We start from the raw sequence: 20413 nt of genomic DNA on the forward strand, positions 1-20413 counted from the left end.
CCGATACTCGCGCTCCGGAGTTGCAGTGGGAACATTCCAGCGCTGCACCCGGAGTGAGTGCAACACGTGTGGGTCCCGGGCTGGAAGGTTTATGCAGGTTGGCCGTTTTATCCCTTCAACGTCTGGGCCGGGGGTAGAATGTAATAATATTTAGACAGCCGCTGGTTTATTTTTCTTCTTCTTCTCTTCACCGCTTCTTCCGACGTGTGGGTGTTTGACTTGTTTCAGTTTGGTTTGAAGATTAAATCTGAGGGAGGAGGCGAAGCTGATCCAAAGGGTGAGGATCGGAACATCTCTGAGGATTTAAATTCCGCTCTCCGCCGTAAAATGTCGTGTTTGCTTTCAGGATGTTGGTGGATTATTTAAAACGCTGTGATAATTAAAACCCGCACTTCCACAAGACGCGGATAGAATGGGTTGTTTATTTTATTTGTTCGGAATCCTGCATCAGGGATAAAGTTCACATTTTAGAAAGTTCCGGTTAGTTGGCCCTACAGTGTGTTTGGCACCTTTCCATCTGATAACACCAGGTTTAAGTCCAACCGATTTATTTGATAGTAACAAATATATAGGTTGGACTTAAACCTGATGTTGTCAGACTTCTTACTGTGTTTACCCCAGTCCAACGCCGGCATCTCCACATCACGACCTTTCCATCTACCAGGGACGTGTGACGAGCAGCGAACAACCCATTTGGTTGATGTGTCTTCATACGCTGCATCTTTGCTGAAGGCCAATCCTTGAGAGGTAAGTTCTGCCACAAGTGCCTCACATGAAGCTGCCAAGTGACATTACTTTTGGCGTTGGTGCCTGCTGGCAAGCTGCTGTAGGCACAGTAAGAAGTCTGACAACACCAGGTTTAAGTCCAACCAAAATAGATTGGTTGGACTTAAACCTGGTGTTGTCAGATTTCTTACTGTGTTTACCCCAGTCCAACACTGGCGTCTCCACATTACAACTGCTGTAGGGCCAGTGCTAAATCTGATTTAAATGGTGACATGATATGAAAGGGTGCTGCTGCTTCACAGCGCCACGGATCCAGATTCGATTCCCTGGCTTGAGTCACTGACTGTGTGAAGTTTGCACGTTCTCCCTGTGTCCGTGTGGGTTTCCTCCCACATTCCAAAGATGTGCAGATTAGGTGGATTGACCAAGTTAAATTGCCCCTCAATGTTAGGGGAGCGAGCTAGACCAGGAATTATAGGGAGAGGGCCTGGGTGGGACTGTGGCTAGTGTAAACTCAATGGCTGAATGGCCTCCGCCTACACTGTAGGATTCTATGATTATGTGACTCAGTGATTGTTGTTAATACTGCATTTTGTTCCATAGCATTCACAAGCCTAAAATCTTAACCCAGTTAATTATGGCGGAAAGAGGAGAATCCAATAACTCTACAAATTATGGCATGACTGACCCAGGAGTAGCAGCCATCAAGCCTCAGTAAGTCTGGGATTTTGGTTTTAGAGATTTAAAGTTTCTTGTAATCATTTCACTTTCTGACCTTACATTGAATTAATGTTAACTTGCACTTCTTAATTCAGACTGTGCAGGATATTTTGTTCCTGGGCACCAGGCTTGAGATTGGGATAAAAGCCAGGGAAGGAACTTGAAAATGCCAGTGGCAGCACCATGAGGGAAATTATTGAGAGATGGCTAATTAGGAAGTCTCACCTGGGAGCATCATCCAATTAAGGAAGGGGCAGCCCTGTGAGCTAGTTGGGATGCCCGAAGCTCGGTGTGACCAGCAGACTCATCTGGGGAGGTGGGTGAGGCTGATGTAAATGTGAGATGACATCTTGAGATGGGGGATGGCAACCTGAGATAGAGGTGGCGTCTGAAGATTTTAGGACATTTAAAAATAAAATATGACCCATGCTGTCAGATCAGCATTTGGTGGTAGTGGGAGAAGTGGGGAGATTAAATGAGATATTACTAGCACTCTTCCCTTCTGTTAGAAAGCTGCCTTTGTCCATCCCACAATCTTCAGCCTGAATGCACCACCCATATGTCATCTGGAAAATTGCAAATGGTGTGTGAAAAGTTCCTTCAGAAGGCACTTTAATTGGTTCATTACCTCCCACCCATCCCCAGCAGCCTTCTTGAAAATCGACAGGAATGTGCCAGCACAAGTGGCACACTGATAGCATGAAATTGCCAACATGCCCATACCTGAACCTGATGTTTTTGTTGAACGACAATTTAGGCCTACCTATCTGTGAATATTCTTCAGGCTGGTCGAAGAGGCACTAACTTCTGCTCGTACAGGTATCAGATTCCCTGTAGGGTGCCAAATGGTATCAAATTACTAATGACTGTAAGTCACAAGACTTTTTTTATTTGCTCATAAAATGTGAGCATTGCTGACTAGGCCAATATTAATTGCCCATCCCTAAATTGTCCTTGAGAAGGTCGTGGTGAGCTGGTGCCTTGAACTGCTGCAGTCCATGTGGTGTAAGAACACCCATAATACTGTTAGGAATGGAGATTCAGGATTTTGACCCAGGGACTGAAGAAACAGCATTATAGTTCCAAATTGAGATGGTGTGTGACTTGGAAAGGAGTTTGCAGGTGGTGGTGTTCCATTGTGCCTGCTGCCCTTTGTTCTTCTTGATTGTAGAGGCTGTGGGTTTGGAAGTCATAGTATTACAAATACCATTGACGCTGATAACTGGAAGTTCAAATTTCTTTCTAAAAGTTAATAGCTCAACAGGTGACGCAATAAGATTTTACATTATGATATTTTCTGTAACAGATTAAAAGTACGATTGACTAAATATAATTTTGTAAACTTACTTATACATTAAAATACAGAACAGAACTTCAAACAATTGAAAGAAATACTTTTAGGCTTATGTTACGCTGTCCTTTAAGTAAACATTCAATTGTCTCAAAATCAAGCTGAAGGGATTTTTAACTTAGAGACATGGAGTATGAAAGCAAGAAAGTTATGGTGAATCTTTATAACAGTAAGAAGTCTCACAACACCAGATTAAAGTCCAGCAGGTTTATTTGGTAACACAAGCCACAAGCTTTCAGAGCTGCCCCTTCATCAGATGAGGGGGAGCTGTGTTCACAAAAAAAAGCCCGCAGGGGCTGGGGTGCGTTATGGACTCTGACAATCACATTTTGATTTGATGTGTCTTAAGTTTCCTTTATACTTTTGTTTTTGTTCGGGCTGTACCCCTGCCTTTTGGGGGCTGCCCCTTTTACTTTGTCCTAATTTAATTTGAGTTTGTCTATTTGGTTTGACCTAAAAGACCAACAAGGCATATACAGACACAAACTCAATTTACAAGATAATGGTTGGAATGCGAGTCTTTACAGGTAATCAAGTCTTAAAAGTACGGACAATATGAGTGGAGAGAGGGTGGAGACAATACACATTTCTTTAACCTGTGCTTAACTCTCTCTTCACTCATATTATTTGTATCTTTAAAACTTGATTATCTCTAAAGACTCGCATTTGTGTTTGTGTCTACATGTGCCCTGTTGGTGAACACAACTCCCCCTCACCTAATGAAGGGGCAGTACTCCAAAAGCTTGTGGCTTGTGCTACCAAATAAACCTGTTGGACTTTAACCTGGCATTGTGAGAATTCTTACTGTGCTTACCCGAGTCCAATGCTGACATCTCCACATCATGAATCTTTATAAATCACAGGTTAGACCTCAGAAGGAGTGCTGTGTTCACTTCTACTCCTGCTCCTATTTCTTATGTTCTTATGTTCTCGACATCACATTTAAAGGAAGGTGCTAGAAAGATTTACAAGAATTATTCCAGGATGAAGGATTTGAGTTTTAAGTTTAAAGTTTATTTGTGAGTGTCTCAAGTAGGCTTACATTAACGCTGCAATGAGTTATTGTAAAAATCCCCTAGTCGCCACACTCTGACACCTGTTCGGATACACTGATGGAAAATTTAGCATGGCCAGTGCACCTAAACAGCACGTCTTTTCGGACTGTGGGAGGAAACTGGAGCACCCAGAGGTAACCTGTGCAGACACGGGGAGAGCGTGCAGACTCCGCAGAGATGGTAACCCAAGCCGGGAATCAAACCCAGGTCTCTGGTGCTGTGAGGCTGCAGTGCCAACCACTTTGCCACCATGCTGCCCCATGTGTCATGTGGATGTACAAGAATTAGGAGCAAAAGTAGACCATTTGGCCCCTTGAGACTGATCAGCCATTCAATATAACACCAACTGATCTAATTAGGACCTCAACTCCACTTTCCTGTCAGCCACCCCTCTCTTGCCCATGCTTCTTGACACCTTGTCAATCAAAAATCTAACGAGCGCAGCCATGAACATATTCAGTGACCTAGCTTCTGCTGCTGTCTGGGGAAGAGAATTCCACAAACTAGTAATCTTCTTTAAGAAAAAATATATTTTTATTCATTTATGGGATGTGGACATTGCTGACTAGGCCAGCATATTTTGCCGATCTCTAATTGCCTTTGCCTTCAGTCCATGTGCTGTTGGAACACCCACAGTGCTTCAGGATTTGGCTTGGCGAAGGAAGAATAGTGCGTGGCTTGGAGGTGAATTTGCACTTGGTGGTGTTTCCCTGCATCTTCTGCCTTTGTCCTTCAAGCTGATGGAAGGTGTTGGTTTGGAAGGTGCTGTTGAATAAACCATGTTAAGTCCCTTTAGGATCTTGTATGTTTCAAGAACATCACCCCTCGTTGTTCTAAACTCCAATCGATATAGACCCAACCTGCTCAGCCATTCCTCATAAGATAGATTGTAGAAGTTGGGGTCGTTCTAAGAGAAGATGAGGTTGAAAGGAGATTTGATAGAAGTACCCATTATCATGAGGGGTTTGATCAAGAGAGAAATTGTTCCCAATGGTAGAATGATTGAGAACCAGAGGGAACAAATTCAAAGTGCTTTGCAAAAGAATCAAACGTGACAAGAGATACCTTTTTACATAATGTGTGGTTATGATCTGGAATGCATTCTCTGTAAAGATAGTGGAGGCAGATTTAGCCATGGATTTCCAAATGGAATTAGTGAGCAGCTGAAGGGGAAAAAATGCAGTGCTATGGCAAAAGGGCAGATTTGTGGAGTGAGCTAAATTGCTCTCGCAGAGAGCTGATAAGGGGTCAATGTCTATTTTCTATCTCGCAACTATATAATTCAGCCATGCACTTTGGTCTTAAATTTTCATTACCTTGCTTTCTGTCAAAAATGCTTCTTGGTCTATTTCATTTCTTTTGTTCCATGACTAATTTTGGATTAATATAAATTGTGTTCCACGTCACAGAATTATACATTCATGTAAAACTTTGTTAAGGTACTATAAATGCTTGCGTAAAGGAATGGGCAGAGTACATGGAGAGGGGCTATGCTAGGTCTTTTTGAGGTTGTGATCTCTACCTGAGCCAGAAAGGTCTAAAGTAATACATCAATCATCTGTTTTGCCTTATTTCTGGAACCTGAAGGAATAGATTTGTCATTGGAATTCTCCTCTTGCTTCCTGATAATGCTATATCCTAACCAGGTGTTTCCTGTTTTTTTCCAGATTCCATTTATTTCTACATCGTAACAAGTAGGGTGCTCCCACTTGGATGAGCAGTGCGAAGTTTACTAGTCCTGTGTTAGCAAGCTGTATGATTTGGGCAGTTAAGTTCTAGCAATCACTGTGCATGCTCCACAGCTGCTAAATCTTAGCTTATGGAAAATGTCCCTAAAGTGTCTGCGCTTGAATAAGTGAAATGTGCCCAAATAGGAGGGAGCACACATTGCATATTGAGCAAACTTATTCAACTGGCACAGGTTAATTTGGAGACTCTCTTTCTCATGGCTTTTCACACACTTTAAGCATTTGCTCAAGGAAAGTACTTTTCAAACTTTGGGATTCATTTACAAAGAATATATACAACATAGAACAGGCCAAGCAGCACATTCAGTCTGTGCCAGTGTTTATACTGCACTTGAGCTTCATCTGATTCTTCTTCATCTAACTATCAGACTAACCTTTTATTCTTTTCTCCTTCATACATATTTGACTTCACATTAAGTGCATTTATATGATTTGTCTCAACTGCTCCCTGTGGTAGTATGTTCTGCATTTTTACCACTGTGTGTGTAAAAGATGGTTCTTCTGGATTCCCTGTTTTGGTTTCTTGGTGACTGTCATGTATTGGCTTCTAGTTTTGCTGTTTCCCACAAGCAGAAACACTCCGCTGTCTATTTTATCAAAACATTTCAGAATTTTAAGGAACAAAGTTTCATAATCTGAGGATTTTTTTCTTCTAGATATCGTACTACCAAAGATCATTTTCATGAATACCTTAAAAGTGGAAGGAATGAAGACCTAAAAGCTGCTGACAAAGATCATCTGAAAGATGGAGAAGCTATAGAAGGTGCTGCAGACTGTGACTTACCAGAGCATAAAGCAAAAAGAATTAAACTGGATGAAAATGATGAAAATGTTAAAAATGAATGTGAAAAGGATAATAATGAATTATGTCTGAAAGAAGAGGGACACAAACAAAATAGTAAGAAGGCAAGGGGCCAGAACAAAAACAGGCCTCATATGAAGCCCAAGCACTACGAACATGATCGAAAGTTGTGTACCTCAGTATGTCAGGTAAGCATTTGAATTTGAGCTATTTAAGAACATAAATCAGACGGCTCCTTGAACCTGCTTCAACATTCAAGATGATCACAGCTGATGTTCTGCCACAACTTCTCCGGGTAGTGTCCTAGGCCCAACGTTCTTCAGCTGTCTCATCAATGATCTTTCCTCCGCCATAAGGTCAGAAGTGGGGATATTTGCTGATCATTGTATGATGTTCCACAGCACCTGTGATATCTCGGACACTGAAGCTGTCCATATCCATATGTAACAAGACCTGAACTACATTCAGATTTGGGTTGATGTGTGATGCAAATATTACTTACCACTTTAGTGCAAGGCAATGGCCATCACCAGGAGAAAATCTAACTGTTCCCCATCACCTTCAGTGGCATTATCTTTGCTGAATCCTATACTGTCAACGCCCTGGGGGTTACCATTGACCAGAGACAACTGGACCAGCCAGTATAAATGCAGTGGCTACGAGAGCAGGCCAAAGTCTGGGAATTCTGTGACAATTATCTCACCTCGTGACTCTCCAAAATCTGTCCAGCATCTATAAGGCACAAGTCAGGAGTATAATGGAATGCCCTCCATTTGCCTGGATGAGTGCAGCTCCCACAATGTCCATGGAGCTTGACACTATCAAGGACAAAGTGACCAGCTTGATCACCCCATCCACCATCTTAAATTTTCACACTCTCCACCACTGATTCACAGTGGTATCGAAGTGCACCATATAAAAGTATACACTGCAATAACTCACCAAGGCTCCTTTGACATCTTCCAAACTCTAGACCTCTGCCACCTAGAAGGACAAGGCTAGCAAGCGCATGAGAACATCACCACCTAAAAGTTCCTTATCAGGAACACACCATCCTGTCTTGGAACTATATTGCCATTCCTTCAACTGCATTAGGTCATAATATTGGAACTCCCTTGAACAGCACTGGGAGGTGGGAGAGAAGGTATTCATGCATGTGGACTGCAGTGGTTCAAGAAGACTGCTCATATTGATTTTCTCAAGGGCCAATATGAATTAAAAGCAGGAGTAGGCCACTTAAGCTAGCTCCACCATTCAATAAGATCATGACTGATCTGGTTTTAATCTCAACTCTGCATTTTCACCAGGCCCCATTCACTTTTCAGTCCCTTTGAGCATGTATCTACTTTTGGATTAAAGGTATCCAAGGACTCTACTTCAACCACTTTTTGAGGAAGCATGTCCCAAAGGCTCAGGACGCACTGACTGAATTTTTTTTTCTTCGCCTCTGTCTTAAATGGATGATTCTTATTTTTAAACATTTTTGACCTTTAATTCTAGGGTGAAGAAAATGCTGTTCCTGACAATGATACTTGTAGCCCCCATGAACAAATTTTTTAAAAAGCTAACTTTTCCTGCCTGTTCCCCATATGCATTGATTCATCAACTGACCAAAATCTCAGCTTAAGTCTATTCTACAATTGAGTATTCACAAAATTCTGGGGATAGTGAATTCCAAAGAGTCACAATTTCTTGAGTGAAGAGATTTCTCCTCATCACAGTACTAAATGACTGATCCCTTTTCCTGAGACTGTTTTAGATCTCTTGCCAGGGAAACAATCTCTGTATCTCGTCTGTCTAGATCCTTTGGATTTCTGATGCTTCATTGCTTTGAAGATGTGTGTGTATAGATGTGGAGTGCAATGTCTCAAGTTACACTTTATTCCTTGCCCCCACTTCTCACATTCAAGTTGAGCTTTTGGCTATATTGCTAAGGAAAGATGTTTGCCTCCTGCATTGTACACCCCTCATGGGTTGGGGGGGGGTGTGGGGTGCGGTGGAGGTATGGCAGTGGGAGAAAATCCAGATTAGAATAATCATTTAGTGGTTTAACTGCCTGTTAAATCTTAAAAATCTGGAAGTGCAAAGGTTTGGTCAAAAATTGAACCTTGTGCTTTTTATGAAGATGAATTAGCTGCATCATACAGATAAAAAAAAGACTCTGGCAGGAAGAGAGCATATAAACATGGAGCCTTTTATTGCAAGTCCCATTGTTAGGTCTTCATTTTCTGTCACTAGCTTGTAGGTGCATCCTGTTAAATTGTGCCAAAAACTTATTATTTATTGAGTTCTAATTACTACAACAAGTTTGTATTTATGTACCATTTTCAATTTAATGAAATCTACAGTGCACTTCACAGGAGTCTTACAAAACAAAGCATGATACTGAGCCATATAAGAAAATGTTAGGTCTGATGATTGGTCAGTGAGGTAGGTTTTTTTTAGGAGCGTTAAAGAAGCAGAACAAGCTGGAGAGTTGTACAGAGGAAATTCTTCATGGAGCCTAGACAACCAAAGATAATGGTGGAAAAATTATGATTGGGAATGCATAAGAATCACAATGAGAGGAACACAGTTGTCTTGGAGGGTAGTGAAGTTGGAGGAATTAGAGGGAAGGACAAGGTCTTGGAGTGATTTGAAAATGAGGGTGAAAAAATTTAAAATTAAGACATTGCTTAATTGGAAGCCACTGTCGGTCCCTGAACACAACAGTGGGGAAATCGATTTGCTGAGAGTTAAGGTGCGAGCAGTAAAGTTTTAAGTATACAGTTTCCTTCTACCGTCTGACAATTACTGTCTAAACTTTCAAGCTAAAATTAAGGCTGACCTTTTGTTTAATGTCCAGATGAGGTACTTTGTTCACAACCTAGCTGATTTTTAACATTTAAAGATGTCAACTGGGATTAAAAAAAATTTTGAAAAGAAGGAATTGTGTGCAAAATGAAGTGGATGAATGTGACTTGAGTAGGATACATCGTGAGAACCACTTAATCATTTGAAAATTTGCCTTAATTTTATTGTAGAGTCTGAGATATTGACACTGAGGGTGGTGCTTTACCTTAATGATGAAAACAATGTAACAGTAAACAAACAGATGTCCAAGTGCAAGAATCAGCCTACACATGAATCAGTTGACCCAATAATATAGAAAGGCATTACATAGTTTGTTGATGAAGAATGTCATGGGTCTATGTACAATAAAATCCTCTGAACTAAACACAGAAATAAATATCTGTCCAATCACAGTTTATAGGCATGTTGCGCTATTACCAATACATCCCTCGTCAAAATAGATTGTTTAAATAATTATGGCTGTCTTCCACTGTTATGTCATGGTGACTTGTTGTTAGGAGGTACAAGTTTACTTTTTTATTGTGCTTCACAACTTGAAATTGCTAGACTGTGCTGTTGGTTTTTGCCCTTTCTTCTTATTACGCTGTTATAACTATTTGTACTATTTGTAAACATGCTTACAAAATATGCTGGAGCAAGCACTTAATTTTTGTCTTTCTTTCCCCCATCCATCAAGGAACCACCGAGGAAATGTTACTTTGGTGACAAGTGCAGATTTTTGCATGATGTGTCAAAGTACTTGGAATCCAAGCCTTCTGATCTTGGTGACCATTGTTACTTGTATGACACCTATGGGAAATGTCAATACGGCATTACCTGCCGCTATGCAAAATCTCACACTGGACCAGATAACAAGAGCTTGGTTAATGAGGATCTCATGAGGACATGGGAGAAAACCGTGATTGTGAAAAACAGTCTCAGCAAAGAACTGCAGCAGGTCTTACGCAAAAAGAAATTCTGCTTTGACAAATCCGAGCAATGCTTGAAACATTTGAGCAAAAATAATAAATCTGAAAATGTAGGTGATGCGGAAAAGAAAACTACACAATCCAAATGTGTTGAAGAGCAGGCTATTGCAGGTACTGCAGTAGAAATGAAGTTGCCTATGAGTGGCTCAAGTACCACAATGGAAGAAAATTCTTCATCTGTAGGATCACAGGATAATATAATGGCAGAACCACAGAGTGTATCCTGTACAGAAAGCACATTGGATGATGGCCATGTATCTGAAGAAAAGAAGAGGATTGTTGAAATAAACGAGGCGACTGTTAATTCTGGAACAGATACAACCATAGGCAAAGCTGTTAAAAATGACAAACAAACAACTGTAAAAACACTGGGAGTTGTGACTGATGAAGATATTATAAAAATTCGATCCTGTGAGAAGAAACAAGTAAGTCCCCTTTATTAATTTTAATGCGTATTTAGGAAAATAACTAGAATTAGTTTCCTTCGAACTTTATAAAATATTGCATGATGATGTATAATCAATTGTTTTACTGGCACAATATGAAATCTGTAACCTGTGACAGTCGATCAGGGTTTCCAAAACTTTGAGCTGCGAAATCCCTAGTGACCACCCAAAAGCATTGGGGAACCCCAAACATTCTCATAATGTGGATGCCCCCCTTTTCCACAAAATAGATGTGAACACAAGCGTAAATAAATCTTTTCTAGTTATATCTGCATGTATATTACCAATAAAACATGGACTGACCTTCCATTTGTCACTGTGTGCTTCCTGTCAGAAGAGGCAAAGGATCACAAATATATTCACCAGCTACATGGCCCTTAACATTAACTCCTGACTAAGCTACCTTCCCATCACCACTTAATATTCATCCCGGGTCAAGGGGCCCTTTTATGGCAACTCACCATCCTGGAAGTAGTACCCACTTTAGGAGACATTTTCTTTTGTCAGCAGGTAGGAAAAAACATGAAAGAGTACAAAGCTCTTCTTGGATGGTGCCCTGCTCCTCCCTCTCCTAGGATGCCCCAGCTGTTCCTCTCACTCCTAATTGTTATTCGTTGCTTTTATTCCCAACAACAGAGAAACTGAAAAAAACAAATGGGCCAATCACAGCCTGGCCCCTCTGAGAATTGGCTGCTGATTAGCTGACTAGACAATTCTCGGAGAGTCAGGAGTCTAATTAGTCAATTTAATTTTTTGCTTTCCTTTGAATTTTAAATGATGAAATCAATGGTTTTAGGTATGCACTTTGTACACTTTGTGACAGTTGGTGACGTGTTTGTTTGACAAAGTCCTTCATGGTAGGTTGGTTGAAAAGGTTGAGGCTCATGGAATACAAGGACAGGTATCTAGATGGATTGATAACTGGCTTGGTAATAGGAGATAGAGAGTAGTAGTGGAAGGGTCTTTTTCTAGCTGGAGGTCTGTCACTAGTGGTGTGCCTCAGGGCTCAGTACTGGGATCTCTTCTATTTGTAATATACATAAATGACTTGGAAGAGGGAGTATAAGGTGCGATCAGCAAGTTTGCAGATGACAGTAAGATGGCTGGACTGGCAGACACTGAGGAGCAGTGTCAGGCAACACAACAGGACATAGATAGGCTGGTATATTGGGTAGATAAATGGTAGATGGAATTTAATCCTGATAAATATGAGGTGATGCATTTTGGGAGAAATAATGTAGGGGGGAGTTATATGATAAAGGGTAGACCTATTACGAGTATAGAAACGCAGAGGGACCTAGGGGTGCAAGTGCACAAGTCTTTGAAGGTGTGGCAGTACAGGTGGAGAAGGTTGTGAAGAAAGCTTATGGAATGTTAGCCTTTATATGAAGGGGTATAGAGTACAAGAGCTGGAGTCTAATGTTGCAGTTGTATAGAACGTTGGTTAGGCCGCATTTGGAGTACTGCGTCCAGTTCTGATCGCCTTATTACCGGAAAGACGTGGAGACCCTGGCGAGAGTGCAGAGGAGGTTTACCAGGATGCTGCCTGGTATGGAAGGACTGGGTTATGAGGAACAATTGGGCAAATTGGGGCTGTTTTCCCTAGAAAGACTGAGACTGAGGGGAGATCTAATAGAGATATATAAGATTATGAAGGGTATAGATAGGGTAAACAGTGGTAAGCTTTTCCCTAGATTGGAAACACACATTACGAGAGGCCGCGAGCTTAGGGTGAGGGGGGCGAGGTATAATTCAGATGTTAGAGGGAGATTTTTCACACAGAGGGCTGTGGGGGTATGGAATGCTCTGCCAAGCAAGGTGGTGGAGGCAGGCACGCTGGAGTTGTTTAAGAGATACTTAGGCACATGAGCAGGATGGAGATGGAGGGATATAGGAGACTGTTTTAAATAAGGATCAAGAGCTTTGGGACGTCCCTGGGAATCAACTGATTCCTATGGACCTTCCAACATATTTTCTGGCTGACTTGTTTTACTTTTGAGCTTCTGGGGATTCCCTTGAATGTTTGCATAAGGATGTGCATGTTATTGATGTTTTTCTCTTTTAATCTACAGGTACTTCGGTCCGCCTTGTTGTCCAACAAGGAGCATACACGTGGTGGGTCGTACGAGTGCTGCTCTTGGATGTTTCGAGAGTAGCCTAGTGCTTCACGTCGTTAGTGTATGCTTAAACTGGACCAGATGCTGGGCAACATGATAGCTCAGTGACTATCACTGTTTACTGTGCAAATACATGGATTTGGGCCAGTGTCTGTGGGAGTTTGCGCATTCTCCCCATGCTTGCGTGTGTTTTCTCCAGGTGCTCCGGTTTCCTCCCACACCCCAAAGATGTGCTCTTAGGCTAATTGATGTAACAAATGGTCCCTAAATTAGTCCCCCTTCAATCTGGTTTCCAATGTTGAGTGCCATATGCATAGACAAGGGTCATGGGTGGACAGGGGACTCACAACGTTGAAGTGGCAGCGCAGGCTCGTTGGGCCGAAGGGCCTGTTTCCTGTGCTGTGTTGTTCTTTGTTCTTGTGTACTTCATGGCTCCTGTGGAATCCCAGTGGCCTCTCATGGTTCCCCACAGTTCAATGGACTCCAGTTCGGAAACTCCTGCAGTTAGCCATTCTCCTCATCATCTCTCTTGTATAAATCCTGTGATGTTGTTCTCTGCATTTTATTTCTGTGAGCCAGTGCAGTCCATGCACCTTTTTTTTGTTGTCTTTTTGTCAACCATATGGTACCCCTTCGTGACATTTGCGAGCATAACTATGGTTTCCATATCTATGTCAGTGATGTTCAAGTGTTCCTTTCCACTAGCATGCTTAATGTGACATCTGACGATGTGCTGTCTGACATCCCGTACTGGATAAGCCAGAAATTTCTGGAGATAGGCATTCATCATATTGTAATGTTAGGCTGCGCATTGGTGAAACCAGGTGATCACTTAAGTCACACCATTAAAATTGATGCACCGAATACAGTGATTGTGGTTCATAGTGCATGCTGCAAAATTCAATTTCAGCATCAGCTGTTCACAGAATCACACAGTGCAGATGAGGCCCTTTGGACCATAGAGTCTGCATCACTAATCTACCTGTCTAATCCCATTTACCAGCAATCGGCTCATAGCCTTGAATGTTATGATGTGTCAAGTGCTAATCCAGGTACTTTTTAAAGGATGTGAGGCAACCTGCCTCCATCACCGTCCCAGGCAATACGTTCCAGACTGTCACCACCAAAACATTTTTCTCATATTTCCTGTCACCCCCCGCCCAACCTCTTGCCCCTCACCTTGAGCTTCTGTCCCCTTGTGACTGATTCTTCAACTAAGGGGAATAGTTGTTACCTATTCTCCTGTTCATGCTCCTCATAATCTTGTACATCTGGATTAGCTTGTCCCTCAATCTTCTCTGCACCAACAAAAACAACCCAAGTCTATCCAACCTCTATTCAATACTTAAATGTTCCATTCCACGCAACATCCTGGTGAATCTCCTCTGTGCTTCCTTCAGTGCAATCACATCCTTCCTGTAATGTGGTGACCAGAACTGCACACAGTGCTCTAACTGTGGCCTGAAAGTTCTGTACAATTCCAACATGACCTTCCTGCTTTTGTCTTTGGGCGTGTGAGTGGGAAAAAGGAAGTTGACCTAAAAGGGGATTTGCACAATAAGGGTAAAAATTGCAGAAGCAGTGATCATAACCTACCAATTCTCTTTTAATACAGGAGTGCTTCCAGAAGATTGGAGAATTGCAAATGTTCCACACTTGTGTGGCGGGGGGGGGGGGGGGGGGAGGGAGGGAAATGGAAGGATAAGCAAAGCAAGTATAGGTCAGTCAATTAAACCCTTGGTATGGGACACATTTTAGAAACAGTAATCTGAGACAGTTGCTTGGACAAATGTGGATTAATTAAGGAAAGCCAGCATGGATTTAAGGCAAATCATGTTTTAACTAATTAACTGGAATTTCTGAGGTAACAGAAGTGTGGTGAAGATGTGTTAATGTGGTAAACTTGACCTTCCAAAAGGCGTTTGGTTACATGCCATTATAACAGACTTGTCACCAAAGTTAAATCCAGGGAATAAAATGAGAAGTTGGTTGAGTGACAGGAAACTGAGAATAATGGTGAAAGGTGTTTTTTGGGCTGGGGGATAGTATCTTGAGGAGCCTCAGGAGTCGATATTAGTTCCTCTGCTTTTCTTGATCTATATTGGTGACTTTGATATGGATGTGCAGAGCGCAGTTTCAAAACCTGCAGATGACGCAGACTTGGAAGTGTTGTGAAGAGGTAAGCAATGGACTTAGATAACATAAGCAGGCTGGAGGAATGGGCAAACGTGTGGCAGATGAAATTTAATGCAAAGAATTGTGAAATGATACATTTTGACAGGAAGAATAAGGGGGCACCCGACCAAAATAAAAAAAAATACAATTCTGAGCAGCGTACAGGAACTTGGGGGCATGTGTGCACAAATGATTGAGAAAGTGGTTAATAAAGCGCACAGGCTGCTGGGATTCATAAATATTGGTGTAGGATCTGGAATGCACTGCCCAAAAGTGTGACAGAGGCACATTCAATTGAGGCTTTCAAATGACAATTGAATAATTAGCTGAAGAAAAAAATTGCAGGACTACAGGGAAAATGGAGTGGGACTAGCTGCATTGCTGTTGCAGAGAGCTGGTGTTGTCACTGGATCGAATAGCCTTCTTCTGTGGTAATATTGTGATGGTGGAAAGCAGAGCTGTTTTTAAAGAAGGGATGCTATCACTTGAGGGCTGAATAAATTTGTAGTTGTTTAACACATGGCTCCTCAAATACTAAAAATTAAGAAGTATAATTTATTTTCAATTTGTATAATATATTTGGCTTATACTCTGTTTCTAAGCTGACCAGGTCTTCCATATTCATTCTTACTGCATCCTTGAAGCACCAGCATTTTGATCCTCATTTGGATATACCTCCAAGGCTGGAAGCTAAAATTTCATGTTTCTTCAAATTCCAGTTCATTTAAGAAAACATATTATGTAGAAAGAAGAGTGATGAACTCTGTAACACAAAATCTTCAATAAGAAATGTTTCAGCAAACTGGCCTGATTACCTTTTTGGAAAATGCTCCTTTGATTATCTTAGAACATAATGATCATAAAACATTATCAAAGAACATCAACTGTGCTATTGTAAGATTTCTATTTGGCAAAATATCACCACATTGAACTCTGTCAGAGACATAGCTGTGATTGTGCATTTAACTTTAAAGTTCTAATACTTCCTAAACTCTACTTGCACACGCTCAAAATTCATAAACAACACTACAGTTGTATTCGTATTTTCTTTGAGAAAACACACACAATGGATTATATTGTGCTGCTTGGCATGTCAGAGCCCTAATGAGCCATTCCTGCATTCTGTTTAAATTTTCTATCTGTCAACATTCTCTGCAGATGATGGGTTGTCCCTACACTTTGCAGTTACGTTTGTGGTCTGAGTTGTGTTCTTTAATTTAATACAAAAAGGTTGATCAAAAATGTTTCAGTTTTTATCTTAACATGAAAGGACTTTGAGACATCACAATATAAGTGAATTCGGTTGGAACATTGGAAGTTTATTAGTCAGTACTGAGTACATAAGTATCAGGCAATGGTTGGAGTGAGGGAGGATCAAAATGTGCAAGAAAATTCCACTATTAGAATATCCCTGAGATGTATAGTTGTGGAAACTGGTGAAGGTGTTGGGGGCCAGGCTAAGTAAAGTTATAGGGTGGTGTAGGAAGATTGAGGAAATGTCAGCATAAAATGAAATATGAAAGTTATGTAGAAATAATTTTGTTCTATGTAGAAACTAAAACAAACGTAAGGACCTGTTTCATTGCTAACCTATCATTCCTTGTTCTGTTCTCACCTGTGCATGCATATGAAAGTATTATATTTATACACACAGTACACTTTAATCCATAAAATATCACACCTGAATGGCTTTAACTTCAAATAAAATATGAAAATAAATTTACTTTTTGTATGGTGTCTGTCCTGAGAGTGGGTGGGCAGGGAGGTTTAATAAATCCTTGTCTCCACTAAGAAAATAACTATTTCTGCAAAGTGAACAGTTTTGCCGTTGCTAGTTTTAATTTGTGATGTAAGACTTCTTTCATTTTTTTTCTTCTTGTATATCTTCAAGTATTTTTGCTGTAAATTTTTTTTTTTATTTTTCAGCTGGACTTCAGGGATAAGCTGTACCTGGCCCCACTAGCAACAGTAAGTACGATGCTGTGATTGCTGCTGATGCCAGATAAACCAAAAGAACATCAAATTCTAAACAGCATCACAGTTATTACCATCAGCTCAGCTTTCATACCAAGGCGTGACTTAAGTTTGCCAGACCTTGACCATCCCTGAACGGAGCATAGTGGTAATTTTATAGGCCTAATAATCCAGAGGCACAGTCGAATGATCTGATCCATGTTTCAAATCCCACCGTAGCTACAGGGCCTTTTGTAGCTCCTAGTGTCTAAGTTAATGGTGGGTGATTGTTCAGTCTTATTCTCTTCGACTTTTCCACTGATGCAACTATGTGGCTTGCTAGGCCAGTTCACAGGACAGTTAAGAATCAGCCACATTGCTGAGGGTCTGATGTGACATGTAGGTCCGACTAGGTAAGGACAATAAACTTCTTGCTCTAAAGGAAGCCAGAGCCAGGTGGGATTCTATAACAGTTTCATAATCGTTACTGAGATGGGGCAACAAATGTTGGCCTTGCTAACAATGTCCACATCCTATGAAAAATGTTTAAATTGTTTCAATGAGCTGTTATAAAGGAATACTTTGAATTAAGAATCAGTTTGGTAGGGTTATTTAATTTTTGGATTAGTAAAAGTGTGTTTTTGGCTCTTCATATTATTCCTTGTAATGCATTTGTGGCATTACAGCACTGATTCAACTTACAAGAAGTACTTCATTAGCTTTCAGACACTTCAGGGAGTCTCCAGGTTATGAAACGCAAATGTAAATGCAAGTCATTTGTTTTGTTACAGTGTGGAAATCTCCCTTTCCGTCGAATCTGTAAAAGGTTTGGCGCCGATATCACTTGTGGAGAGATGGCAATGTGCATAAAACTTTTGCAAGGTCAGTCTTCAGAATGGGCATTGTTGAAACGTCATTATACAGAAGACTTCTTCGGAGTGCAGGTCTGTTCTCATAAGTTACTTTATCTTGACACATATTTAATATTATTGTTTAAGACTAGGATTCATGATCTGACATTGTGATTTACATTTGAGGTAAGGACTGTTGGATGAGAGCTGAGCTTTGTATGCTTTGGTACAGCAAAATAACTAAAACTGCTTTAGCATGTGCACCTTTGTTGTTCTATTTGTTCAATTGGTGTAAGACCACTTTGCATCTTTAGTTCTCCAAGTATGTGAAGTACATCTTCACCTGCTCCTTTTACTGGAAACTATCAAGTGGAGAATAAGCAATTTAATTTTGCTTCAGACTTTTGAGGTGGCTCAACTAACTTCCCCAGATCTTAATAACAATATTCATTTTTTGGAATAGTTTTCTCAATTGATGAAGCTTTATTTAAAGTCATCTTGTGTTTATTGCAGATTTGTTTTTTAGTTAAGGTCTGTTGGAATGCACTTTTGTTGGAATAAATATCTTCACTTGCAGTTAAAGTGTATTACTCTTTTACAGCTAGAGGGAGCTTTTCCTGATACCATGACAAAATGTGCTGAGCTTCTGAACCAGAGCATTGATGTAGACTTTGTTGACATTAATGTGGGCTGCCCAATAGATCTAGTATATCACAAGGTGAGTTATTTTACTCCTCCCTGAGCTATTTTTATGAGGGATATTTTATATAAATGTACATTTGTTCATTTTTGATTCTATAAAATATGTCACTAATTGTAGTCTGGCAAAGCAAAATGTCTGCCCAAAAAATGCATTCAATTTTCACGCATTTATTTTGGAAGTGAATCTGTATATTTATCTCTTTCAGTTTGCAAAGTTATCCTGCAACTTTTTTTTAAAAGGAACTTGACCTTGTTCAACATATTATACTTTAAATCTTAAGTGATCATCTGTGTGAGTAGAATTCAGCTTTAGATGAATATTTTCAGTTTAGTAACCTAGCCTGTAAATGTGCACCGTGCTTTAGAAAAAATGAATAGATTTTGCTTGGGAACTTGAATGTATGCAGACCTTCCTCTCTTCACAGGGCGGTGGTTGTGGTCTAATGAACCGTTTGAACAAGTTAGAACAGATTGTGAAAGGAATGGACTCTGTAAGTAGTTTCTATAGACCTACAATTTATTGGTACCAATATGCATTTTACTTTGTTACATGAAACTGAAGTTCATTATTCCTTGACTTGGTGTAGGTATTGGATGTTCCATTGACTGCAAAAATCAGGACTGGTGTACATGAAAATGTCAACATTGCCCACAAAATAATACCTAACCTTAGGGATTGTGGCCTTTCCCTCATTACGGTAAGTTGTATCAAGCATTCTGTTTTTCTGCTGGTTGTTTATATCTTCTGTTTACCAGTTAGCAGCATGACCTTTAAAATTGAAGATGAATACACAACGTAACAGCCAGATCTTTTGAGCAGCAGCAATTGGGTGATGGCCACTGGATGAGGGAACATGGCTGTGGCCAACAGTGGATGCAAAATCATTTAAGGTGACAGTATTCTCATTCCATGTTCCTTTTCACCAACCTCCACTGCATCCCACACACTTCTAATTTCTAAAAATGCACCTCTTTGTTTATCCCCTTCTGCACCCTAGCCTACATCATAATGTTATCTTGATGTTTTTGAAAACCTGTAGTTATTATCACGGAGTATAGGGTGTTCAGCATCAACTTGGCACGGAGCATTACACAGAATTTAGAGTCCAGTCTTTTCAGCATGGAAATGAGGGCCAAATCCATTTGATCCCAGCATCATGGCTGTGGTAATACTTTCCATTGTAGTACCCACGTGGTGTGTCTGGATGCTGTTAAAGCTATGGTTTATGTGGGCAAGTGACTTATTGGATATTGCAACAATCCAGCAATCTTTCTTCGAACAGATCATTAGGGATGATTAAACAGTCACACAGGGAAGTGGCAGTGGTTCTCTGGAACATGAGCCTGTTACTTCCACCCCCCCCCCCCAATCCCTTCAAGAAGGCAGCGTTTGACTGTTGCCACTCCACCAGTACCCTTGCTATTGCTGTCGACAGCAAGCACCAATTGTTCCCGTCTCTGCTGCGAAGATGCAGTCCATAGCTGGGCCTTCTAGATTAGAGCAGCTCCTGATGGTCCTCCATTGCTATCTGCTGTCTCCCTCACTGAACATTACAGCCTTCCATTAGCCAATTAGCACCAACTGGGGTAGGACCATACAGTAACAGTAGTAGAGGAAAAGGCACTTGGGGCAGGCACTAAGTTAATACACAGGGATGATTGGTTGAAGCTTATGCAATATGACGTGGTTTGATTAGTACATTTAATTTGGAACATTCATTTTTATGGTGGTTTCCTTTTTTTTGTGCATTGTGGTCAGCTTGGTGAATGGGGAATTGAGATTCCACTTTTTGATATTGTAATTGCATGAATTGTTCAGGAATGAAAGGAGTTTTCTATGTGCTCTTTGCCCTGATCTGAGTTTGGAAGTCTGGCTGCAGCAGGTGACGTTTCCATGAGGCATCCTTACTTGTATATAACATTTATTCACTAAAATGTGGGCAGTG

The 20413-nt window shown here is 40.7% G+C and overlaps 1 protein-coding gene across 4 annotated transcripts in view; it reads left to right on the forward strand.

Annotated features, from left to right (window-relative positions):
• Positions 1-20413, forward strand: part of dus3l (dihydrouridine synthase 3-like (S. cerevisiae)) — a 32897-nt gene continuing 12484 nt past the window's right edge. For 2 of the 4 annotated variants that reach the window (XR_013889270.1, XM_080210314.1), the window contains exons 1-9: positions 57-277; positions 1330-1440; positions 6257-6590; positions 9932-10648; positions 16888-16929; positions 17706-17858; positions 18367-18483; positions 18893-18958; positions 19055-19165. Coding sequence is in view for 3 of the 4 variants with exons in the window: in XM_080210314.1 (XP_080066440.1) it covers positions 1364-1440; positions 6257-6590; positions 9932-10648; positions 16888-16929; positions 17706-17858; positions 18367-18483; positions 18893-18958; positions 19055-19165 (1617 nt within the window). In the remaining variant the exon portion in view is untranslated. Of the gene's footprint in view, positions 278-651; positions 748-1329; positions 1441-6256; positions 6591-9931; positions 10649-16887; positions 16930-17705; positions 17859-18366; positions 18484-18892; positions 18959-19054; positions 19166-20413 lie in introns of those variants that run through there. The other 2 variants (XM_080210316.1, XM_080210317.1) reach the window with 2 other exon arrangements.

Source organism: Carcharhinus amblyrhynchos, chromosome 2 (genome assembly GCF_965287045.1).
Source record: "Carcharhinus amblyrhynchos chromosome 2, sCarAmb.v2.hapA, whole genome shotgun sequence".
Lineage (NCBI taxonomy): Eukaryota > Metazoa > Chordata > Chondrichthyes > Carcharhiniformes > Carcharhinidae > Carcharhinus > Carcharhinus amblyrhynchos.